The 24,946-nt window shown below is 44.6% G+C and overlaps 1 protein-coding gene across 1 annotated transcript in view; it reads left to right on the top strand.

Annotated features, from left to right (window-relative positions):
- Positions 1–24,946, top strand: part of TBC1D19 (TBC1 domain family member 19) — a 104,900-nt gene that overhangs the window by 50,644 nt on the left and 29,310 nt on the right. The window contains exons 10-11 of the mRNA XM_019553301.1: positions 1,909–1,947; positions 5,428–5,540. Of these exons, the coding sequence (XP_019408846.1) occupies positions 1,909–1,947; positions 5,428–5,540 (152 nt within the window). The remainder of the gene's footprint in view (positions 1–1,908; positions 1,948–5,427; positions 5,541–24,946) is intronic.

A 24,946-nucleotide genomic window follows, 5' to 3' on the forward strand; every position in this document is an offset into this window, starting at 1 on the left:
TAGGCTGCAGTCTCTAGGTGAAAGATTATTTTTCTGAAAGTCAGTGCAGTTTTTGCTCAGGGCACTCGACCATTTGATATGACAATTTTGGTCAAGCCACTGCAAGAGAACTATAGAGAAAAAACAACCACTGTACATACCCTTCATCTATCTGAAGGCCTTTGATATAGTCAACAGACAGGTCCTTATTACTGTTCTGAAGAAAATGAGTTGCCCCCCCAAACTGTTGAAGGTATTGGCTTATTGCATCAAGGTATGGAGGCAACTGTAACGTATGAAAACAAAGAAACAAATGCCTTTGACACCATCAAGAGTGAAATGGGTGCATGAGTTTCAGCCCTTGTGCTTTTTAACATCTACTTTTCATTCCTGCTTCTTCATGCATTCAGGGACAGCAACGATGACATTTATCTTCAAACCAGAGTAGATAGAAGCTTGTTCAACATTACAAGGTTTAGAGTGAGAACCAAGGGGAAAGAGCTGGTTCTGAAACTTCCTGTTTGCAGATGTCCCGGCCTTGGTTGCCCACAGTGAATCTCCCTTGCAAACTCTCTTGGGCAGATTTTTCTTAGTCATGCAAGAGCTTCAGGTCGACAGTCTCAACAAGACTGTGATCATGCAGCAGGTAGTGGAAGAACCAATACCTGACATCACTCTGGAGCATAAATCTCTTCGCAGTGTCGGCAGCTTTTGTTACTTGGGTTCTGTGATCATCAGGAATCTTGACCTTCAGGCTGAACTGTCTAGCAGAATCAGAAGAGTAGTTAAGAATTTCGGGCTATTACAGATACACGTGTGGAATAGCAGCAAATTATCAACCAAGGTAAAGATGGAAATCGACTAGTCTTGCATGCTGTCATCCCTGCTTTATGGCTTAGAAATGTAGATGATATATACTAGGCAGTTCAAGAGATTGAACAGCTTTTGCTTGAGATGTCTGCTTAAGATCCTGGAAATAAAGTGGGAAGACAAAATACCAAACACAGAGGTGCTGGAGCACGCAGAACTGACACACTTAAAAACTGCTATCAAGAAGAGGAGGTTGCAACGGCTTGGCCCTGTCAGGAGAATGGGAGGAGACCATATCGCCAAGACTATTTTGTACAGTGACACTCAAGATGGCTCAGGAAAGCAGGGTTGACTTTTATGGCAGTACCAAGATGTAGAAAAATGATATGAAGTCATCTAGTGTAAATGATATGAAGTCATTTAGTGTAAAGCTTAGAGGAGCGCGTAGAATCCCTTCCAATCTGAAGGGAGTATCTGGCACTGGGTGCAGCACATGAAGCTGCTTTGATCCAAAGGATGGAAGCAAAGTGAAAAAGAAGAGAGCAGCATGCTGTAAACTTGGAGTGCAACTCAGACAACACATGGATCTGTGAAACGTCTAACAGCTGTGTTGCTGTCCAGTTGGGCTTGTCAGCCATAAGTGGATTCATCAGACACCTGACTAAACTTCGTACGCATACACTTGAACCAGAGGATTGACAGTTGCCTTTATTTGAAAAAAATCTTATGCATGTGTTACCATTCAGAAGCTTAATATATAAAGGGTGTTTTCTATTTTTTTTCTCAAAACAATTAATTTTGAAGGAAGAATAAATAATCATAGATAGAATAAATATAAAATAATAGTGATCTTTTTCAAAGGAAAACTAATCTAAACAAAGTTGTTCAGGTGCTTACAGTGTACAGCCCATTGGATGTTTCTACTTTCACTCTACATTGCGAAGAATATTGCTGCTTTAATTCTGGTAACATAAATGGTAAAAATTAGTGGTGCTATGGTATATACTGGTCTACAAATATTTTTGAAGGCATCTGTTAATTAAAAATACATGTATAGTAGTAGTTGCAATATTTGTTTTTCCTTTTTTTACTTTTCACTGACATTTATTTATTTTTTAGAACTCTTTGAAAACGAGCATTTACGTATTGGGCAAAAAGGTAAGGATTTGACCTCAATTACAGGAAGATATAAAGAATTAAGAATACCTTAAAGAACTGTCTCTCTCAAATACTCAATCCTGAGAACTTTTAACAATTCAGCCTTAACACAAATGGGTAATTCTGAAAATGTAGATACAGAATAGAAAAAGCTAGTGTTTGACATCTACCAGTAGATGCCAGATTAAATGTTTCATAGCTGGAATAGGAAGCAAAAACACATAGGAAAAGCAAAATAGGAAGCATAGACGCGTACCTTTTTGGCACTAACTTAACTCATGCTACCCCTGAATTTTATTTAAAAATCAAAGGAGTCTGTTCTCCCTTCTGTGCACACACAGTTCTCATTAATCTTAATGGGATTTATGCCCATGCATCAGAAGAGAATATAACCCTAATTCCTTTTTGATGATAATTCACAATTGCTGAACTTGATTAATATGGTCACATTGTGCCGTTATGGAGAATTTTCATACTTTGTTGTGTGTGTATATTTCTTTTGCAGTATTTATACTTTACATCTGTAGGTTGAAAAGTTATCCTACATTATAAGAAAAAAAAATGTTCATAGCGCAAACCTGCTTAGAATAGAAATGTGTAGTTTTGTCTGACCTTAAAGATACAATAAATTGCACATTATTTTTTATCATTGTTCTCTCTGACCACCATTTTCAATGGGTAGATGCCAAGTCAGATATGGCTTCAGGAATGCCATCAGGAAGGTGGTAGACTTTCTTTTTTGGGTAGAATAAAAGCAGCAACGTTTTTCACTTCTCTGTTTTTATGAGGTCCTTCCTTTATCTTCCTTTCTCTGTTGTCTGTCTCCAGTTCCTGGCTGATTGTACAACCCTCCCCTCTACCCCCCCCCGCCCCCTATCTCTCTCTTTTTCCCCTTTCTCTAGGCTCACTTCAGTAAATTTCTGCCTCCCACCAAAATGGACTTTGTGAGCCAACGATTTAACTCCCTTCAGCATTTGGTCATTTAGGACTATATCCACATCCTTCATTTGGTCTTCACAGGAGGGTGTAGGTGATGCAAAGTCAAAAAACAGCCTTGAACTGATAGAGAGAGGAGTCTGGGCCATTCATCTTGCTTTTGAGAAGCAATTATGAAACTGACTTGAAGTTGAAACCTTGATATGGTACCATATCAAAACCATAATATGGTACCTGGCCAGAAAAATTTGAATTGCACGTGGAGAATTGAAGGATTAGAAGAATATGCTTCTAATGAGAAGATGGAGATTAGTAGCTCACCCACGTTTATGTTTGTGTGTGTAGTTGAGCTGACTAATCACGCACATGCACATGCTTTAAACAAGTTGCTCGCTTTCACGTCTTTTCCAGTCACCAAGAAGTCTTTGAGTATTTGATTCTGAGCCACTTCAAAGACAGTCCCCATCCTTTGGTTTAGTTATGGTTCTGCATACTATTAACAAACTTTTAATGATTTTGGTAGTAGAAATTTAGTAAAGTGTTTGTTTGGATCATCAGTATGAATTGCACAGACATCTTACGGGAGTCAATTAATTTTCTTCTATGTATGGAGTCCGTGATAAATAAAATTTAAAAAATCGTAATTCTGTTGTGAAGGTTGGCCCATTTTGGCCTGGTAATGTATTTACAGTTTAGTCAGAGACTGATTAAGTTGAGAAGGCCTAGCAACGCAAGTTATTTGTCAATACAGTTGCTAATTTTGAGGTTGTTTTGCAAAATGTGATGCTATCCTAAGGTTGTTTAGCAAAATGGCATGTCATAAAGGCTCTTCATTAGCCATTTTTCTCATGGTAGATATTTCTGGATTGCTGGATGAGCATGTAGCTATGCTTATATTATCAGTACGGAAAAATAATCTTAAAGGAGGCTTGTTAAACACATGGCCTGTGGGCTGGTTCTGGCCTGTGGGTCTTGGATCAACCCAATATACTACATGTTACTTGTGGAGCCAGTCTAGCATGTGGGCTGGGTCCAGTGATGTGGGTGCCCCTTGTAGCATAAGGGGTCAGTCTGGGGTGAGTACTGCAAGCAACACCCTGCTTGCCTGGCTCTATGCACTGGTGTGGCGTGATCTGTCCCACAGACCAGCCTAGGAGATCTGCATCTTATAGCTTGTTAACTTATGCGAAATGCCCTCTGCGTATCTTAAAGCTACACCACTTAAGCCAAGGGTTAACTCTGGACCATGCTACTTTGTGTTTGGGTAACTTCAGTCTGCTACACTGAAATAAAATGAGCAATTTGCAGTCCTCCAGCATCCTAGGATGTACTACTCCCAGCCCCCTCTCCCCCTGAGCAGGGATAGAGCCCAGGTTCCCTGGCTCCTAGCCAAGCCCTCTCTCTAGTGGCAGAGAAGACCTATGCACACAGGCAAGGAACAGTATTAACCCTTAATGCGTACCTGCTTTCATCAGTTTTTAACTTTAACACTGCTTAACATTCCACAGATTTAGTATGGTTTAAGTGTAACATGTAACTTCAGCCTTAGATGCTTCCTTTATTATGGTGAAAGCAGAGCAGGAAGGGGCCCTCATTACCTTGCTTGCTAATATCAACTATCTAACCTGTGACGTAGATTACGAATACCCAATGAGAACCGCCTTCTTAGAGGTGCTGTCCCATTAGCCAAGTGTTGCAAAAGGGTGACCCAGGATGTGAACGCAGTTCATCAGTCCTAACCCTGCAGTCTTCTCTCCCCCGGCCCCCGATAACCCTAAGTAAATAGCAGCAGTGCTAGTCCAGCCGTTTTCACTCAAACGGTGGGTTCTGGTTGACTTCTAAAAAGATGAGCAGGGAATTTCAGTTACCTGGAATCAGTCTCCCTTACACAGCTTATTCACTGTGGATTAGGGATAGAAAGTGGTAACTGATAAGCTGAAGGAGTCACCTGTTGATTTAGACTAGAGGGTTGCTGTGGCCCAGGGAGATGGACAGTAAAGTGTATGAGGTGCCATGGCTGTGGACGGTATAAAATGCTCTGAGTAAAATCCTTTGCACATTAATGTCAGTATGACAAGTTCTCTGTAAGTTCGGACTAAGCAGCACTGTCTGTTTTGTAGTCTTCTTGATTTTTATTTTCTGTTCAGTTAAAATAATCCAGTGGGGTTTTTTGTTGTTGTTATAACAAGCTGCCCCAAACTACTGTTGGTGTGACCAATTGCATATGCGCCTTCTTGCAATAAGGATCTACTTCACTTGCTTGAGAAGGGAAGAGAAAAGATAAAAAAGTAGATGTCAGATCCAATAACTATTTAATCTGAAAGTGTTTAACAAGGCTGGCATTATCAGTTGGATGGAGATCAATATATGGAAAATGCAATGTTCAAATTTTTTAAATGCAGAGATGTAGCCTAGGTTACAGTGGTTGTCTACCTCTATCATTTTCAGTGTGTAAAAAGCATGGGTTAAATTTAAAAAAATGGTGAGTTTTACAGAAACATATGAATTGTTGTCAGACATTCATGGCATCTATACCTCTTGTAGTTTTAACAGAACAAGACAGTGCTGCAGCTCAACAGTATGTTCGCCAGGGGTGTCCAACAGCACTCAGAGCTGAGTTGTGGGCACTCATTCTGAATATTTCAAATCAACCTGAGGTAAGGAGTAAAGTTTGGTTAAAGTATAAATGGCTGTTGAAACTGCACGTGTGTATTTTCTAGTATTCTTTTTTCCAATAGCAGGAATATATTGCTTGGTCACAGAAGCAAACATTTGCAAAATACCATACTGATTTCCAGGTATGCAAGCTCAAATAGCTGTTTGCTATTTTATAGGAAATATACAAAGGGCCAAGAGAAACTCAGGGCCACCTCATATCTCTTATTCCTTGTCTCCTTGCAAAGTTCTGTTGGCAGTTGTAACACTCTGTACATGACGGATCTTGCCAGTAAAGCTACTTAGCTTGGCTGCAGCTCTGTAGGCAGATTAAGATTTCTTCAGCTGTGGCAGCTGGTGTACCTGATAGCATAAAAAACTCCTTTTATCAGCAGACCTGCATTTACACGAGGGAACCTGGCTACTGCAGTGAAGATGCCAGCAACTCCATCCTGTAGACTAAGCCTAAGGGCTGTTCCCTTGTGGTAGCTTTTATTAACTTTAACACAAAATATTCATCTGACTGAAACAGGTGGTAAGCCTCAGCTGCATTTTCCTTTCTGACTGTCCCCTTGTGATGAGGGCAACTTCCAGGCCTGGTGCTAGTATGGCCTTGTCCCTGTCTCCAGGCAAACCATCTGACTCTTTCATTTGCCATGCCTTGGTGTCATATTATTTTGATGTTATTAGATGGGAGACTGCCCTTCAACTTCCCTGGTGTCAAGAGCCAAATGTACACTCTCCAACCACCCCTACACATGTCCCATGTGTACCTGCCTGGTTTCGAACATCTGGTCACGTGCTACGCGTCCCCGGATGTTTGGGGTTGTCTGTCTGTCCGTCCCTGTGGTCCCGCTGAGTCAGTGTCATTGACCAGGATAGTCTCTCCCCAGTCTTGCCTGCCACAACTTCAGTCTTATCCCAGTGGTGGGGTTTGACTATTGGTGTTTCTCGTACATGGGACCACGGGACGATGATCTTCTGTGAGGCTCTACCTCCCCTCTCTCTATCTCACCCTTACACCCCACCTTGATGAATGCCAACCGTCTTCGGCCACACCCCTCCGATAGCTGGGTCTTTGCCACCCTTTCCTTAGTAGGCTATAGGAAAGTCTGGCTAAAAGCCCCCTTTGCCACCTTCCTCCGCACAGCTGATTGGCCTTGCCTGTGGTTGAACCCTATCTGGGCTCCTCACCTCACAACCCAACCAAAAGTGGGCAACAAAAGAAAACACGAAGTATATTACCGGCAAAGAAACACCAGTTACCAAGAGATGGTCTTCGCCCCCTTTTATACCTATTCCCACCGGCCATGGCCTCTAAGGCCCTTGGTAAACCTAGACTGGGTCTGGGTCAACCTGTTGTCCTCCGCATCCTCCCCTTCGTTCTCTATCGACCCTGTGGGTTCACTGTATTTCCGATGAACCCCCTCGGTGCGTCTCCCCTACATCTTCTGGTGAGGCAGCTTTATGTGGCTATTGCCTGTCCTCCGCCACCCTTCCTGCTGACTGTGCCCTTCAGCCTCCGCTTGGGGTACCTCCTTGGGGCTGTCCGAGCCCTCTACGGTCCCACCTGATCTGGTGTTCTGGCTTCTGCCAACTCTCCTGACCCTTCGTCGGCAACTCTGGGTCTCAAACCTCTCCTGTTCTCTTCTGTCTCCGAGTCTCTGCTCTGCCCTCTCACCTCCTGCCTCATTGCCGGTAGCGCTCTCCTCTGGGGCTGCAGGATGCAAACCCTTGTGCTCCTCCCCTCCAAGGGGACTCCGGGAGAGATTCCCCCTCCGGCGCTCCAGCTGGTCTCTCCCCTTTCTCCTTGCCTGTGGCTCCTTTTAACTCCCCCAGCCAGCTCCTGCAGCTGCTGTTATCAGCTGGCTGCAACTTTATAAAAATGCAACTAATGAGCCGCTCAGGTTCCATTGCCATTCCATCTTTGCCGTGGTTCCTGCTAAAGGTAAGAACCTTTCTGTTTGCTTCTCTTTTTTTTCTTTTCTTTCCCCGACCAGCTCCTGCTCCCCAGGTTCCCCCCCAGGCTTCTCAGGGTTTTCCCCCTGGTTTCTCCCCATGACACCATGCTTTGCAGATGTCATGCTATAAACATAAACAGCTCCGGCTTGCAGCCGGGTCAAATATAGCCCCTTGTAAGGCCAACCGCATATGCCCCACTCGGGCCTCTCTCTTACTGCCCCCTTCTCACAAGGGCCTCACATTCCACCCCACTCTCACAAGGGCCTCTTACATTCCGCCTGTAGAGGCCACACTCCCGCTGAAGAGATCCTCAGGCTTGTCCACTCATACCTTAGACAGCCCTGGCCCAGCCTTTTGGGACTCTCCTGTGATTCTCATCAGGGCAATGACTACCGATTTTATCCGCTTACTCTCTTCACCTAGCCCTGGCCCAGCCTTTTGGGTCCTCTGTGACCCTCATATGGGCGGTGACCACTGATTCGCCTCACTCCAGGCTTTCTCAGCTCTAGCCCCTCATTAAGCCATTCCTTACTCCTTCCCCCTTGGACAAACACACCACCCCTCCTACTGAGGCCTAGTGTTGAACACCCCCTTGGGACTCAGCCGCTCCTCTCTGAGTTTAACTGGCTCCACTATTTTGCCTGGCCACTCTCAGGGCCTGGGATCTTGCACCCCTACAGGCTCAGGTGCTTCACAAAGTGTGCCTGCCTCCCCCCCAACTCTCCTAGTGACCCAGCCAAAGGTGGGGACTGGGGTTTAGGTGCCCTGACCCGCATTATATTGGGTAGGTGATCAGTCTTGGTATTTAAGTGGGGCTGCTGCACCACCGGCAGTCCCACCAGGCCTCCCTGTCCTGGCAGGGTGCACTTTTAGGTTATGCCCAGGACCAAAGAAGCCACTTCCTTCCCCATAGCCTCACCCTTACTTCTGAGATATTCCTGGAGCAGGAGCTCTGCCAGGCGACGTTACTCCCTCTTGACTGATTTTACCCTGCTCTGCCCTTATAACAGCTCACCAAAATGGTTGCCCTCCAAAATGGCTGTTTTCATCAGCCACCTGGCAGCTTCCTGCTCCAGCCCTTAAAGCGACAAACACCCAAAGGGATGTTCTGTCACACCCCTCTTTGGAAAGACAACTCACCCTTTCATTTAAACTACTGCTAAATCATTTGACAAGATGGTGGCCCTTAACTCTTTCCTCACTGTTCCACCTGTCCCCAATATGCACATATAATTATGAATTAATACATTTATTTATATACTGGACATTGTATATATTTTTTATTTAAAATACAAAAAGGGAGTAATAGGATATGCACTATTCTCTGAGTTAATTTTCATGGTTTTTCCTATGTTTGTTCAATTTAACTTAGGCTCTGATTCCAGGAGAGTTATGCATGTACTTTAATCTTATGCCATGTGAATAGTTACATTGAAGTCTATAGGGCTATTTGCACTACATAAAGTTAAGCATGTACGTAATCATCAACCCCTGGGAAAAACTTAGCTTGTAAACTCTTTGGGTCAGGGAGTTTTAGTGTTATCACAAAATCTATGTATATTTATGATTTCAGAGGTATACCTGGGCACTTCTATGCCATGGGTAAGGGTGGTGCGCTGGGCATCTTCAGTGGTTGTCCTGCTTCTGCCAGCAGCAGTGGCCAGGCAGATATCACTGTGGCTGGTGGCCTCCCGTTTAGCTAGCTGTGCTATTGTATATGACTTTACATATAGGTGTTAATGCAGCATTTGTCTCTCTTTGAAGATAATGATTCCATTATAATGTAGGGGCATTGGTAACTGACTATTTAAAAGGTCACTATATATTGTTTGGATCTTTCTGATTGTAAGGAAAATCTAGACATTTATCTCTTTCCAGGCACTGAGAGTTTTGCATTAGCTCTGGAATCCTAATTCTAAGAGACAGTTTTGACAAAGAGATTTGATTAAGTGTTGTGTGGCCTAGTGATAGAAATCTTCTTATACTATTTATAAAAAATAAATATTATCAGGCATTTGTTTATAGTAATAGATTAATTTTTAAAAAATCAAAAGCACTGCCGAAGTAGTAACGAAAATATACTATAAGTTTATTCGTGATGCTCGATGCTGGATTTAAGTTATTTTAAATGATCAGGACAGTTGAAATCTCAAAGGTTTTTCTCTTTATGATGACAAACAGGTTAGAAATATGAAATACATTTTGTTGGCTTCATTGCACATCTTTATATATCTTGAGGATTTCATGTCTTAAAGACATGGGGTTTTTTTAATATGCAAAGTAAAATTACTGACTTAAAGGTCAGATAATTTGTTTTGAGGAATGAAGGTAAAAGCAATTATGAAAAAAGTAAATTGTAAAGTTTAATTTTTCTATTTAAATATCAAATGAAAAACTGAAAACTGCTTCCCTAGAAAAACAAGTTACCAGAAACTCATTGGACACAGTTTAAAATGTTACTTTTTTGAAGAGGAGTGAGTTACTTTGCTATCACTTTTGAAAGCTATGCTGTTATTTTCGTGAAAAGCTGGGCTTTGTTTCTTTTTGTTTTGCTTGGTTCTTTCTAACAGCTTTCACAAATTGTTGAGTTCTTTTAAACATTCTGGAAAGACTGGTCTCTCGTCTAAGGTAGTCACAATCTACTGGTATAATTTAGAGCAGGGACAAGCAAAATATGGCCTGTGGGCTGGATCCAGCCTGCCAAGCACTTGGGTACCATCCAGCCCAGGGCACCCACCAACAAATTATTCCTGCCCAGCCCTTCCACACACAAGGGTGGGAGTGAGGGACCCACGTGTACACACAGCTCCAAACATACCCTACTGCCTTGCTCCCACCGTCACGGGTGGAAGGGCCCAGCCAGCCAGCATGCAGCTTCTGTGCGGGACTGCTGCACCCCCCAAGGACCTTCTTCACTTTCCCAGTCTCCTGCTGGCTCCAGGCAGCAGGTAGGGAAGCAACGGGGGGAGGTGGCAGCACAGAGCATGGGGCTGGGCCCATCCAGAGGGTAGCGGCAGTGTGGAGCACAGATGGGCACCGTGAGGGACGGGGGCGGTTGCCTGCCGGGGCTGCGTGCCATGGGGGGAAGGTGGAGGGGCCTCCTCCCCACTCTTCCTCACACCCACATGCTGTCCAGCTTTGGGGCTGTGCATGAGTGGCAGGGAGCACCAGTGATACAGACAGTCCGGCAGAGGTTGCACCTCTTGCTGAATTCTTCAGTGTTGCCTGTTGTTGCACCTCACTGGACGCCTGTGCCCTAAACATGCCACCTGCAGCTGCCACCACCCCAGCCTCCCTGATGCACCCACACCCTTCCCTCACAACCCCCCACATATACACAGCCCCCCCAACATGCATTATGCATAACTTTTAGTGTATGATTTGTTTTTTTTTTCTGGTTCTAAGATGGCAACCCATCCCCAAAAGTATTTCTGGGGAGCCAAAAGGAGTGGCAAAGGTCAGGGATTAGGGGTGGGACTTCCAGTCCCAAGATGGCAACAAGAGGGTGGGGCAACTGTCAAACGGTAGGACTACTCATGTGGCCCTCAACAGTTCACCAAAGCTTATTAAGCAGCCCTCCACCCAAAATACTTGCCTGTCCTTGAGTAAGGAGAGCACCTGGCAATGTATACACAGGGTAACTTGTTTCACTGTCATTGGTATGGAAGAATTTTGGTTTCACTACTGTTACAGTTTGTCTTGCAGTACATGTAATGTTTGACAAATATAATGTTTGTCAGGGGCCTAAGAGTTGCTTGAAAACTGGAGAGAACTGAGACTCTGACTGGGTTCCAGGGGGTCATATTCATACAGATGGCAGTATAGGAGATGCTGCTGATTATATTTTAAAAAAAAAAAAGGTGGATCAGACAAGGAACACTAATGGAATGGAGTGCAAAGGGTGTTGACAGCACTAGGGAAAAAGGACAAGTAAAAATAGAATTATGCAGGTCTTAAAGGTTAAAGTTGCAATGAAGGAGAGGGTAGCCAATGACAATTTGAAGACAGGATTGAAGTGATCAAATTGGTGAAAAAGAAAGATTGCTTGAGTGTTCCTCTTACATGTCTGGGCTAGGGACAGACATTCAAAAAGCTTGAGCCTGAATTGATTCAGTCTTTGCAGGTTAAGTTAACCTGCAAAGCTTGAACGAATTTGAAGATGAATAGACATTCCTTTTCATTCCAGAAATGTAGGCATATGCAGCCTTCCCTTTCCTTCCACTGAATGTGCTGAATGTGGTCTGGGGTGTGTGGCCAGGCTCCGCAGGATGGTCTGATAAGGGAGGGGTTTAAACCCCCACTCTGGCCTGCACCATCTCAGGCTTTTTCCCTAGTCACTGCCCCGGGCTAGCACTCTGAGGCAAAGCCAGCGCATGCTATGCAAACATTTTTTGATGATACTAAGATTTTGAATCTCCCTTCTCCCTGTCTGCAAACCAGCAGGGGCGCTGATAAAAACCATAGTGTTTATCAGCCTATCAGCAAAACAAAAGCCTCTCTTAGTAGTTCAAGCTCTTGTTAAACAGCTTTTTCCAAGGAAGGAATGGCAGGACATTACCAGCTGACCTGTTGATTAGCTCCAGAAAGCCCTAAGTGGATGCTGTCCTGTCTGCCTTTGTCCTGTCCCAGCACACACACACACACACACACACACACACACACACACACACACACACACACACACACACACACACACACACACACACACACACACCCTTTTCATGCTGGCTGGGGTCTGTGCTGTGGGGGAGAGGGGAATCCTTGCTTGAGCAGTGAGGGAAACCAGGCAGACCCTGCTGTGCCTGCAGTCTCCCCAGAGCTCTGGCTAGGGAGTAGAGGGCCGGGCCCAGCCTGTTCTCTGGAGCAGACACCCCAGCCCAGGACTGCAAAGCATCTGGGATGCTGGGGGACTCTGGTTTAAGGTAAACCAGGAAGGGGTCTGGGACAGACATTGCATTAAACTAGTTTGACACAAATCAGTTAAGTCTGATATTACATTTAACGGTTTATCTTAAACCGGTTTCAGCCATTTTGAAACTGGTTTATGTGCACTGAACTTATGTTCTGTTACAGGTTTAAACCAGTTTCTGATCCCTTAACCGGTTTATGTGTAATGTCTGTCACTAGCCTTCATGTTAAGCTGTGTACATTACAAATCATTCTTTTCTACAATTGTCTAATTAAATAGCTTTCTTGAGGTTATTTTGTGTATAACATGTATTTTTGTGTAGTTGTGTAATAGCTGCCACCCTTTCTACTCACCAGGGTTTGTGAGTGTGACTTTGAGACCTGAAATCATAGATTTTTATAATTTGATCCACAGGTGCTTGTACATGTGACAAAATTGGCCTTTCAAGTGGCTTAATTGCCCTTTGCACCATTTTAATATCGTCACTGTTTACACCTGTGGTGGCATATTTCACTTTAAATGACCTTGTTATGTAGCCAGGTAAAACCCATCCAATGTATTTTAGTTTGCTACATAAATTGCAATGGTGCATATGGTGCTGAAAGCCCAGATGTGCTCAGGGAAGCTTGAGCTTGGCAGGCTTCCCGTGCCCTGCGCACAGTGCCCACTGTCTTTTCTTGCCACCCACACACCTAGCTGCCCCCTTGCCGTGCTGCCCCAGGGTCAGGCCAGCCCGTTCCTGGGTGATCCCAGGTGGCGGGAAGACAGCAGGGATGGTGCACAGGGTACTGGAGCCTACCTGCCTCTTCTGCAGCCGGGGGGCAAGCTGCCAATAGGCCAAGTGGCCCCTGAGTTATGGGGGATCCTGGACCTTCCCTCTAGGGCAGTGGCGTCCCCCCAGGCGGTATCCACCCACTAGCACACCCTCCCTGGGTGATCCCAGGGGTGCCGCCATTAGAAGGAAGCACCGGGCCAGCTCAGGGGCTGTACAACCCAGCAGCAGCTCATATAGGCAGGCTGTACTGAAGGAAAAAAAAAGGGGTGAGGGGCCTGATTATTTTATTTATTTATTTATTTAAACTCCTGGAGCCTGCTTGCCTCTCCTGCAGCCAGGAAGTGAGTTGCTGGCAGGCCCTGAGCTGAGGGGGCAGCCCAGTCCTTCCCTCCACGACGGCAGAACCCCCCCGGGCAGCACAAAGAGCAACACAAACAAAAGCTGATGAGTGAGCACAACAGGACAGTGTTACAAATTCAGTTTCCATAAACTTTTTAAATGCCATTGTTGATTAGCACTTTATATAACTGCTTCATGGGTAGATTCAGGATTTATTTATTTTTCTAGCACAATGCACATTTTTCTCCAGGTAAAAAGAAACTAGAAGCCTTACTAGTATGCTAGGAATCAAAGGCTACCATTCAGTTTAAGAGCAAAGCAAAAACAAATATAAATTTATTGAAGTGTGCATTTATTTGCTATTTCATGCATTCTGTGTTAAAAAACACAATGAATTAAGCAAAAATACTCAAAAAAAAGTTGTTGCTTTAGTTCTGTAGTCATTAAAATTAAATGTACATCCATTTTATAAAACAATATCAATTTTTCTTGATCATCTTGAAAGTGCATCTACTGTTTCACTGAAAGTTATTTGCAAACCAGAGTTGATGTTCACTTAAGTTAATGTTTTTACACCTGAGTTAATGTTTTTAGGCAGAGTTTAAAAATGTCTGCAGGGCTGTGAAGTAGGAGAACCTAGTTTATCAGGATCACCTAACAGACAGCAGAATTGCAGAAGAAATAAATGGCTTGGTTAGTGGAACCTTAAGACCATGAAAAAAGTGGAGAGGGTCATTAATACCTGTGGAATGAAGAGGTTAGAACAGAGGGGGCCAGTGGGCCAGATCCAGCCTGCCAGGTGACTGGATCCAGCCTGCGGCTGCCCCTGTGGCTCTCTACGTGGGGCCATGCCTGCCTGCTTGTGCCAGGGCAGCTCCCGCTGGCCCGGGCCTTGGCCAGCATGCAGCGCTGTTCCTGGTGCAGTTCCAGTGGCAGCTCCTGCTTTTGATCTTGCCCCTGCTGTGCTGCATCACACCACACTACACCAGGCAAGCTGTTTCAGGCAGGTGGCTCCTTCCGCAGTGCGTGAAGGTCCAGCTTCAGCTCCTGGCCACCTCCAGTGGAAAGCAGCCAAATCTCTTCAGGTGGAGCCCTGTGCATCTGTCTGGAGCAGTGCAGCCACAGTGCAGCAGGAGCAAGAGGAGATGCTGCTGCTGGAGGCAGGGGATGTAGAGTAGCACCTGGCCAGCTGCAGCCTCATGGGGAAGCTGCTCCTGCCCCTGCTGCAGTGCTGCACCACACCATTGTGGGTGGGCAGGTGAGCAGCTTCAGCTGAGTGGCTCCTGCTCCAGTGCTGGGGTTCCAGTTTCAGCTTCCAGCCACCTTCCAGGGAGCTGGAGCCCTGTTTTTCTGGGGCAGGAGCATGAGCAGCTTCCAGTTAGTGTTCCCAGAATTCCTGCAGCCAGCTGGGTGCTGCTCAGCATCCCCTGCCTCCAGCACCACCTCCTCCTATTGCTCCTGCCACATTGTGCTGTACCACTCAGTGCAGGAGCATGGGGCTCTCGTTCCAGATTCTGGAACTGGAGGCAAGGGATGTAGGGAAGCATCCAGCCAGGCTGCAGGCACTGGCAGGAGTGCAGTGTAGGATGCCCTGGCTTGAGTGGGTGGAGCTAGACTTTGTGGGGAGTGCCATGTACTGTCCAGGGCATCTCTGCTGCACATGACCCCCTCCCTCCTATCACCCACAGTAGGCTTCCAGGACCTAGCACCCAGGCAGCTCCCCCCACTCCACACACACATCTATATATGTATCTGTATATATATATGCATGCACATGCCCCACCCCCCAAGAGGCAGGCATATGTGATCCGAATCTCTCCTGCCCCTCCCACTCCACTCTTGAACACTGCTCACACCTGCCCACAAACCCATAGGGAGTTTTGGTGTGTTGTTACAGAGGGGTGGGAGGTTGCTGACCCTGCCCATGATTCTCTATGTGGTCCAGATAATTGCCCATCCCTGGTTTAGAAGGAATCTGGTAGATTATAATGACCTGTGAGGTCAGTTGACTCCCTCAGTGATGCCTGCATAGAAATGTTGCTCCCAGGCCAGGAAGTAAAGAGTTGGGGGGAGGCAGATGTGACTGCACCACTGCACTTCCTGGATCCATCCCTGAACTGCCTGTCATAATCCAGGAATTTCTACAGGAAGAAACATTCATGTTATACTACATTTCTGTGCCTACCAATTGGCATGTGTTTTACAAAAACGAAATGAGGTTTTTGGTAAAACTATACAATTGTTAAATCATAGCAGCAGATTATAAAACAGCAATCTATGTATATTTCAGTTTTTTGTGGTTTATCTAACACTTTCTCATTCTGGAGCATTGAATTGCATGGTTGCACACTTTTTCTCCTTTAATGCGTTCTGTTTACAGCTGAATAAACCTGTAACGATACTACACAGGACTGTAAATTTCCACTGTTAGAGGGATAACAGATAGCTACTAGAATGATACTGGTGTGTGTGTGTAAGCATCAAAATATTGTAGTTGAAGAGATTTTGTTCAAGTAAAACTCAGGTATAAATCTAATCTACTATAAAGTACAAGATGTTACTTGCAGTGTGATTACATGATGGCACAGTATAATAAACTGAAAGCTCTCTGCTCCAGAATTGTTTTAAGGAGTATTTAAGTTAATTATCTGGAATTTAACTCTTTACTAGTGTTCATTTATTGTAGGTATTAACATGCAAAAATATTTAGAAGAATTTTAAGGTCACCAAGCCAAGCACTCACTAGTTAGGAAATGCCACAGTTAAGGTTCCCTGTTGGAAAAACTCAGCCTCTTTGTTTGTGTGATAGTCTTGAAATATCTCAGTTTTTTTCTGGAGGACTTCTACTTCATTTAGTTTATAGAATGGATGCTTCACTTATTGAGCAGCTTTTCAATGTTTTGTTTTCTGTTTCTTCAGCATGCAGGCTCCATAATTTATTTACTACAAATTCTGGTCTGGAGGCAGAATTATTCTCTCATCTGCTTTTTTCTGTTATGCCCACCACTGTAGTATCTGAGTTTTTCACAAGTATTAGTGAATTGATATTCACAGCCCCCTTTTGTGATGAGAGAGCATTGTTATTTCAGTTTTGCAAATGGGGCACTTAAACCTCTTGTATATTACACATAAGATGTGATAAACAAGTTAATCGCATCTTAAGTTGCTGCCTGGCCACATGTTTATGCAATTAATAACATGATAATACAAGGAATGTATATTAACTTTGTAGATGATTCCTATCACACCATTAATTGAACCTGTAGCCAGGCTGGGGGACACATAATTAAGGTAAAAAATATGCTACTATTTTGCATTCCCAATTTGAAATACCTAGTATCTGATTTTTTTAATCCTTAGTATTATGTATTACTGTATATATTCCAAGCACCATGTGCAATGCGTTCAGTTGACTTGTGAGTCTTTAAGTATTTCTACAAATCAGACCATGTACTTTAAAGGCTAGTGCCTAGAAATTGGGGCACTAATCCAATTAAGACCACCTATGAAAATGTTTAGTTTTAAGCAACTTGATTGCTTTTGCATAAAAAATTACAGGAATATTTATATGTTTTTTAGAATTGTCAATTGAAACAAGAAACTCTACATTGTGGACTCATCTATATGCATAATCAGCCGAGTTGAAACCTTAGATACATACCTATTTCTTTGCCACCAGAGCAGGTGGCAGAGTAATAGAAATTAGTATGGCATCACCTGTGTACCATACTAGTGAGGAAAGAGTCATACCATTTGTTAGTGAAATGTTTCTTAACAGGAGAGGAATGGAGAATCTCTCAGGAACCTGCAGTTCCACACTCTAGAAGGGAATGTTCTAACAGATTCAGATTTTTGGTTACCTAAAAAACATTACTTCATCTTCTCTATACTCTCCAATCTGTCTCTAGCCTTTTCTCTTTGTCCCAGTCCTATTTTCCTTGCTTACCCAATCACTGTCTCCATTCCTTAGGCTTCCAGCCCAGAAAAGTGCCAGTTCTACCCTTAGGACTATCTCCTCAGTTTAGGATTATAGGAAAATAGGTCATCTGCTCCAGTCCCCTGCTCAAGGCAGGATCATTCCTGACTAAACCATCCCAGATAAGTATCTGCCTAACCTGCTCTTAAATCTCCAGGGATGGAGATTCTACAACCTCTCTAGGTAATGCTTAATCAACCTCATAGTGAGAAACTTCCTGACTTGGTTTCCCTCACTTGAGAAATGACTGTAAGGCACTCCTCAGAGTGAGTCTTCCTTAATCTCGCCTTTTTAACATTTTTCTAGTTTGTATCAATTGCTGAGAACTGAGCAAGAATGACTTTCCCCTGATAGTGAGGGTACTCCTCTGGGGGATCAGAACCTGGACATCAGTCCCTGCTCTTGCAGATAATGTATACAGAGTGGAACTGTGCCAACAGGATTGTGAGAGTTCTACTCCGTGATCTCTAATGTTTGGGACATGCTCTTCAGAGGTAGGACAATTGGATTGAGATTCCCCCCTGCCCCCAGTCCTGCTCCTGGGAGTGGGTACAGAAACACACTGCCCCCCACCTTCCATTCAGACCCTCACTGCCCATGGCACCTCCTTGCCATCAGCTATTGGCTGAGGGCTGCGGCCAATCAGAGCGAGCTGAGGTGGGGGGTAGGGAAGCGATGCGGTGTGCTGTGTGGGGCCAGCGGCGCCCAGCGCACATGTCTTCCTCTTCCCTCTCCCCCAGGTAAGAGGTAAAGTGTGGGAACACACCGGGGAGGAGGATGCTGCTGTGCTCTGGGGTGCTCTCCGTCCCTGCCCGCCCGCCCACATGTACCCCCTACGACCTTTCTAAGTACATCTAGGGGTACGCGTACCCCCAGCTGACAACCCCTGATACAAGCTATATAAAAAAAAATGAAGGAGTATTAGTAGAAGGGATACTCTTATGGTTGCAGGATCAAGCCTGAAATATGTGTATATTGTTTAGTGTTAAATGTTGAATTTAATGTTTGCTAAGTTCTTAGAAAAACCTGAATGAAAGATGTTATAGAACAAGTTAGGGTAAAATATGATATGACAATGAATTAGTGTTTTTTACAAAGTAAGCTGGACCTATGTTTTATTTCTTAATTTAGAAGTTTAATGATTTTTTAATTTAATGGTTTTAATCCATTACAGTGATTTTTTTTTTTAAAAAAAATTTAATTTAGTGTTTAATAATATACATATTCAGTCTTAGACATTTAATACAATTTTTCATTAGATTCTCTTTTCTCAAAGAACATTTTAAAGTGTTCTTTTCTTTAGTTTTGAATCTTGGATAAAATGACTAAATTAAGAAAAGATATTCTTTTCCAGAATATATCTCAAAAGTTTCCTTTTTCTATTTTTAAGCTGGCATTATTAATATTTTTGAGTTTAAACAAATAAAAAGCATATAAAAGTTGTATTAAAGGGGTATGTCATGCTTAAGGCTGAAAAATACCTGATAATTTATTTAGGCGAAACTTCAATTTAGCTTATTTTATTTTCATAGCTTTCTGTTTAGGCACCATGAAGGATTCCTTTCAAAGGCTATCTTTAACTGCAATTTATTCATGATCAAAATTACCATGCTGCTTCATCTTTAAATTAATATATGTTGGCCTTGAAATCTAGAGTTGGGAAGCTAATAAATAGTTTTAAAAAAATCATTCACATGCCAGTTGTGGTGCAGTATGATGTCATCAGCAGCACTACTATTCTACCAGTTGCCAGGTCAGCTCTGTCAGGCCACACACTTGAACCTGGGGCCATAACCTGGCCAACATCCTGGTCTGCCACCCTGTAGCTGTTGTGTGGATTGGCCAAGAGCCTTCAACAGGGCCAAACTTACTGCCTGCTTCCTGTCACCAGAGTAGCTGGTCAGGATCAGCTGATTCTCTACTTCTGCCGTATAAACCCTTGCAGAAACTGTTTTGCTGTTCGTTTTGGCTTCTGCTCTGATTTTGCTCTCAGCTAGATTGCCAAACATCTCAATCTGGCTTGCTTTCTGATTTCATTGTCTGCCTGATCTCCTGGCTTCATGACCTGGCTTGTTCCTAGATTTCTGGGATTGACCTGACTTCCTGACCTGACTTGTCTCTGGGTTCTACTTGCTGGGCTCTTCCCATGGGGTGCGTGCCCCCCCCCCCGGATCTGCACACTGGATGAGAGCAGGCTGCCGCACGTCCCGAGCACCAGGAAGAGCCCAGTGCCACCACTGGCACCAGCCTGCAGCAGCAGCTTTCTCTCATCTTGCACACAGATTCGGGGGCACATGGCCCCTGGGAATAGCCTGGCACAGCCCCCAACCTGCAGCTCTCCCGGGGTGCACGTAGAAGCAAGATCTGTGCCTCCCCCTGCCCTGCACCCACTGACATTCCCTTCCGCTCTGCTCCCTGCTGCAGCCCTGGGAGTGGCCAATGGACTGTGCCACGCCCCTCCCCCCACCCCTTCCATAGTTTCAGCGTTATTCTCTCCCTCCCTTCCTGCCATGGGAACGTATTATTATTTTCCCTGTTTTAAACCAATTTTTTTTTCTTTTCTTTCTTTTATCCCAATTTCAACCTGGTTTTTGTTTGGAAAAGAAACCCTGAAAAATTCCTGTATTAAAAAAAAAAAAACAAACTGAAAATGTGAAACACTGATGATAGGTTTGCATAACATGGTTTAGATAGGGATGATCCTGCCTGTGGTGGAGGGCTTGGACTAGGTGACATCTGGAGGTCCTTTACAGTTGGACTTTTCTCTGATTCAGAGTACTGATTGCAACACCTTGATTGTTTTGAAATACTGTACATAGTCTTGAGACTTAAACATTGGGCAAATTTATTGATACAGAGTGATAACAAAAAAGAAACAATACAAACAATCAAGCAGTTTTGTAGATCTATCAAATACTAGGGCTGTCATCAGGTCAAAGTACATCAGGCCAGGATGCAGGCTTCACTCTGAGACTTTCTCCTAGTGTCAGCAGCCTGGTGGTGGGATGCCGAAGCCCACATTCTCCTTACCTCCTGATGACTCTTGATGACTCTTCATTTGTGGCTATTGCTGGTTGTTTTCTCTCTGTGGTTGTCATATGTCCAGGTAGCTCATCACATTCACACATGCTGATTTGGTCTTTCCAGCTCTCCTCCTAATTTGGTCTGTTCCCCCAAAACTGGGACTCGTACCCCACTCCCTCTGGAGTGACTGGTGCCATATTTATCTTGTGTTATGCAACAGTATGGTACATATCTCCTTTTTCTTAGACTGTGTGTGTATATCTGTTGGCCTTGTTGTATTAGCCATCTGTCTGCTTCCAGGGCTGTGAACCTGTGCATGTGTGACCCAGGCTCTTAAAAATCAATTATACCTTGTTGCCCATCCTGAACCATTCTAATGCATATACATGCAGCCATAAGCCAATTCCCAAAAATCAAACCTTTAAATACCATTTTTAAACTATCAACATCTGCACTACACATGGGTCGTTATTGGCCTATTATTTCTAACCACAGTCATTGTTTTCTTGTTTGCTTCACTCTTCAAACACTTGGGAATTTCATTGAGCCCTCTCTCTAGATTTCTGATCTCCAAGAATGAAATCCTAACTGCACTGAAGTTGGTAGGAGTATGCCACTGATTATAAGCAAGCCAGGATTGTATGCTTGTTCTCTGTCATATTTCCTTGAGTTCCTAAGGGTTGTGATGGTATCTTTACACTTGGAAGAGGTACTTGACACCCAAATGGGTTAGTCTGCCTTTCCACTACAGGAAGTCCTCAGACTTGCAACACAATTGGTTCCTGAAAACTGCATCTTAAGTCAAAATGTTGCAACTCGGAACCAATTTTCCCATAGGAAACAAGGTTATAAAAGGGGGATTGGTTGAACCAAGGCCCGGTACCCTATTTTCACCAAAAATAATCCAGAATTTTATACTCAATCAATTACAGACAAGTAATATAGCTACATTAATGTATTTATAATGTAAATAGCAATCATATTGATTTGGAAGGATTTTTTTGAGGTGACTTTGCTGGACTTTAGAAGGGCTCTTGGTTGGAATTTTTGAAGGGTTCTTGGCTGGAGTCTTCTCATGAGTATTGGCTCCTTTGTTAAAGGAAGTGTCCAAGGAAGTTTGGACAGATGTTCTCTTGTTTTGCTTGTTAATTTCTCTGTAGCAGCTGCACTCTGGGGGGCTATGGACAGCCATGGGAGAAGCTGCGGCTCATCTAGCTGCTCCCCCTGTGGCAAAGTGGGCAGTGCCAGGCTATACTCTGGCGGTGCTAGGAGCAGGGACTATGGGCAGCTGCGGAAGAATTCACAGCTTGTCTGGCTGCTCCCCCTGTGGTGAGGTGAAAGGCACTGGGAGTTGGGACTCTGCCTTGCTGCCACTTGTCCAGCTGGGGCTGGAGGCTGTGGGGCAGAGGCACTATGCTGCCTCAGATAAGTGGCCCGCAGCAGCGGAGTTGCTTCAGACTCCCCTTCTAAAATAAGGTTTGCTTCAGAATTATGGTAAGTGGCCTCATTTTTTTTTTCTTGCCAGTGTTGGTCACACAATGATTGTTTAAAGTAGAGACGTCAACTTAACTCCTCCTCATGGCCTGGATCTAGGGGTCAATGTGGCAGTAGGGCAAGCAGTGCTGGTTAATGCAGTTGTTGCTCACCTCACATCACTGACATGTTTCCCCAGCAGGTATCCATTTGCTGTATTCTGGCAGCTGGTTCCACCCTCAACCCCTACCTCCCTTGCCCTGAATTCTTGGTCCCCATGGGAGTCCTGTGGACCAGATCCAACCTTCAGACCAGGGGCGTGCAATTATTTTGCATGGAGGGCTGCCTACCCAGTTTTGGCAAGCTGTCGAGGGCTGCATGGGTAGCCGTGCCCCTTGACAGGTGCCCCATCCCCTGGTCATCATTTTGGGACCAGTGTCTCAGGGCCAGTGCTGGTGGGGCCCAGTGCAGGGCGAAGGCTGGCAGGGGTCTGTGCAGCCGGGCTGGGCTGCACCAGCAGGAAAAGTGGGGAGCTGGCTCGGCTCCATAGAGCCCCTGCTGGCTGGGAACCTGTACTGCTGCCGCACTGCCCTGGGCCCTGCCAGCACTGGCCCCAGGATGCTGGTGTGGGCCTGTGCACCCACTCACTCCCAGTGCCCCTCCAGTCCCATGGTACAGGCAGGGGGCAGTGTGCAGCCCCAATACCCTGCTCCACAGCAGGGAATAAGCTGATGCTGAGCATGGGGAAAAGCAGCCCCTCCCCTGCCCTGTGGCTGGTGCTCCCTGCTGCAGCCGCTCACAGCCTATGCGGGGCTGTCCTGAGCAGGCACAGGTGGGGGCTGGGCCAGAAAGGCAGCATATGTTTGCAGCTGGCCCAGGTTCTGAGTAGCTGCTGACAGCCACAGAGCATGGGCTGGGGGGCAGGTGGGGCCACTTTTCCTGCACTCAGCACCAACTTATAACCTGCCCCTGCAGCCAACTTGGGTCCCACACCGGCTCCAGGCTCACACTTTGGGGCTGCACCATCTGGTGCTGGTGGCAAACACTGCCTGGTGTGTCAAGCAGCTGGGCTGCAGCTGCCACCACCGTGCACAGCCCTAATGGGCAAGCCCACAGCCAGTGCAGGGCCTAGGTTGGCTGTGGGGGCGGGTTACAAGCTGGTGCTGAGTGCAAGGGACAAGTGGCCCCCTTGCCTGCTCCGTGCCCAGTGCCCCACACTGCAGCTGCTCGCAGCCTGCCTGGGGCTGCCTGTGTCTGCTCCGGACAGCCCCACGCAGGCTGCAAGTGGCTGCAGCAGGGAGTGCCAGCCACAGGGCAGGGGAGGGGCTTTTTCCTGGGTGCCTTCCCCCTCATTGCCCGAGTTTCTGGCACGATACCGCCACATGGTCCCTGCTGGGGCTTCCGGTTAGGGGTGGGGCTGGGCAGGTCCTACTGCCCTTGGTTCCTGTCATTTTTGACAGGAGCCAAAGACGGAGAAATATTAATTTTCTGAATTTTTAGGGCCAGATAGAATGGCCTCACAGGCCAGATCTGGCCCACAGGCTGTATTTTGCCCACCCCTGCGTCTGGTCATATGTTTTTATGCCTCTTGTTTAAACTCATTCTTGACTATGGTTTGTGAACTAGTTGATAACTTGGCTGAGTGTCTGATTCTAGCATTTCCACAGTTTCAGGTTCTCCCCTTCCTATTCTCTCTCAACCCCACCTCTTTCTCCAGCTCTCATTTCAGTGTTCTGACCTGCCATTCCCTCCTCTACCTCTAACCTCAATGTGTATATAATCTTTCCTCTTCCAAAAGAAGAAAACATACCTCATCTTTTGTCTGACTCCTAAAAGTTCATCTTTCTCCGACTTCTACAAGTTAAGTAAAGAACAGGCTTTCCTCTGTGCTTCATCAACCCGGCTTCTCTGATATACTTCCTGAATGGAGTCCAGGTCGTGAGACTATGTCCAGCATTTCTCTGTGGTTGTCTTGTTTGCTTATGAACAAAAAGATAAGTATATATGGAGATACTGTTTGTTTTTTTTTAACTAAAGCATTTCACAAAACTCATGCTCCAGTTACGATGCATATGTCTTTACATAGACCCTTTTAGCAGCTATGTTTTTGAGTCAAAAACACCAAGTTTGGTTTTTATGTTTTAAATACTGTCAAAAAAATTGGAAAGTCCATATCTTGATATAACTCTAGCTAATGCTGTCTGAATATACTCTCAAGTGTCTTTTTCTAATTGTATATTTACATGGTCTCTGTATATTTTACCACTCAAATATTTGTGCTTTAAATTATTTAGTTCTTGTTCATTCAAATAAACTGTGGCCATATGTTTCTCTTTCTTTGCTGTTGATTCATTATGTTTAAACATCTAGCCATTCTTTGGGGCTTAATATCTGTAGTCCATGATCATCTTAAAATTATAAGATGGAAAAAGCTGCCTACATTCCTTAAAGCATTATAAACAAAAACTATAATATTTATATTTCACAGTGATTTAATTTTAGATGTAGTTTCAAACCTGTGTTTGAATAGTATCAAGGAATTGATTCTTTTTATTCCTTACGCAAAAATATTTACAGTGACCTCCTACAGATTATTCCTGATTTGCATAATATTTGGATTTTAAGTCATTAATTTTATTTTTCCAGCTATGACATCTGTACAAGCTGTTTCTGGCTCTAAAACTACCATTAAGTTTCTCTTGGATAGGGTTTAGTTTAATTTAAGGGTACTTAAACAAGTTACATTTTCCACATGATCGGGAAATGAAAATGAGCTACAGCCATGACATAACACACTTGCGTGGCTGCGGTGCAGTTTTAAAATGGCCAGTCTTACAAAAAATTAAGTCTTGTTAAATGAAGTATTAGATGACGGTGCTAGAGTGCTTTAGGGAACTTATGTTCCCCCAAGGGTTAATTTTGTGTGGGGAGGGAAGGGAAGGGAGCAGCA

The sequence above is a fragment of the Crocodylus porosus genome, unplaced genomic scaffold (genome assembly GCF_001723895.1).
Source record: "Crocodylus porosus isolate Cpor-Errol unplaced genomic scaffold, CroPor_comp1, whole genome shotgun sequence".
NCBI lineage: Eukaryota > Metazoa > Chordata > Crocodylia > Crocodylidae > Crocodylus > Crocodylus porosus.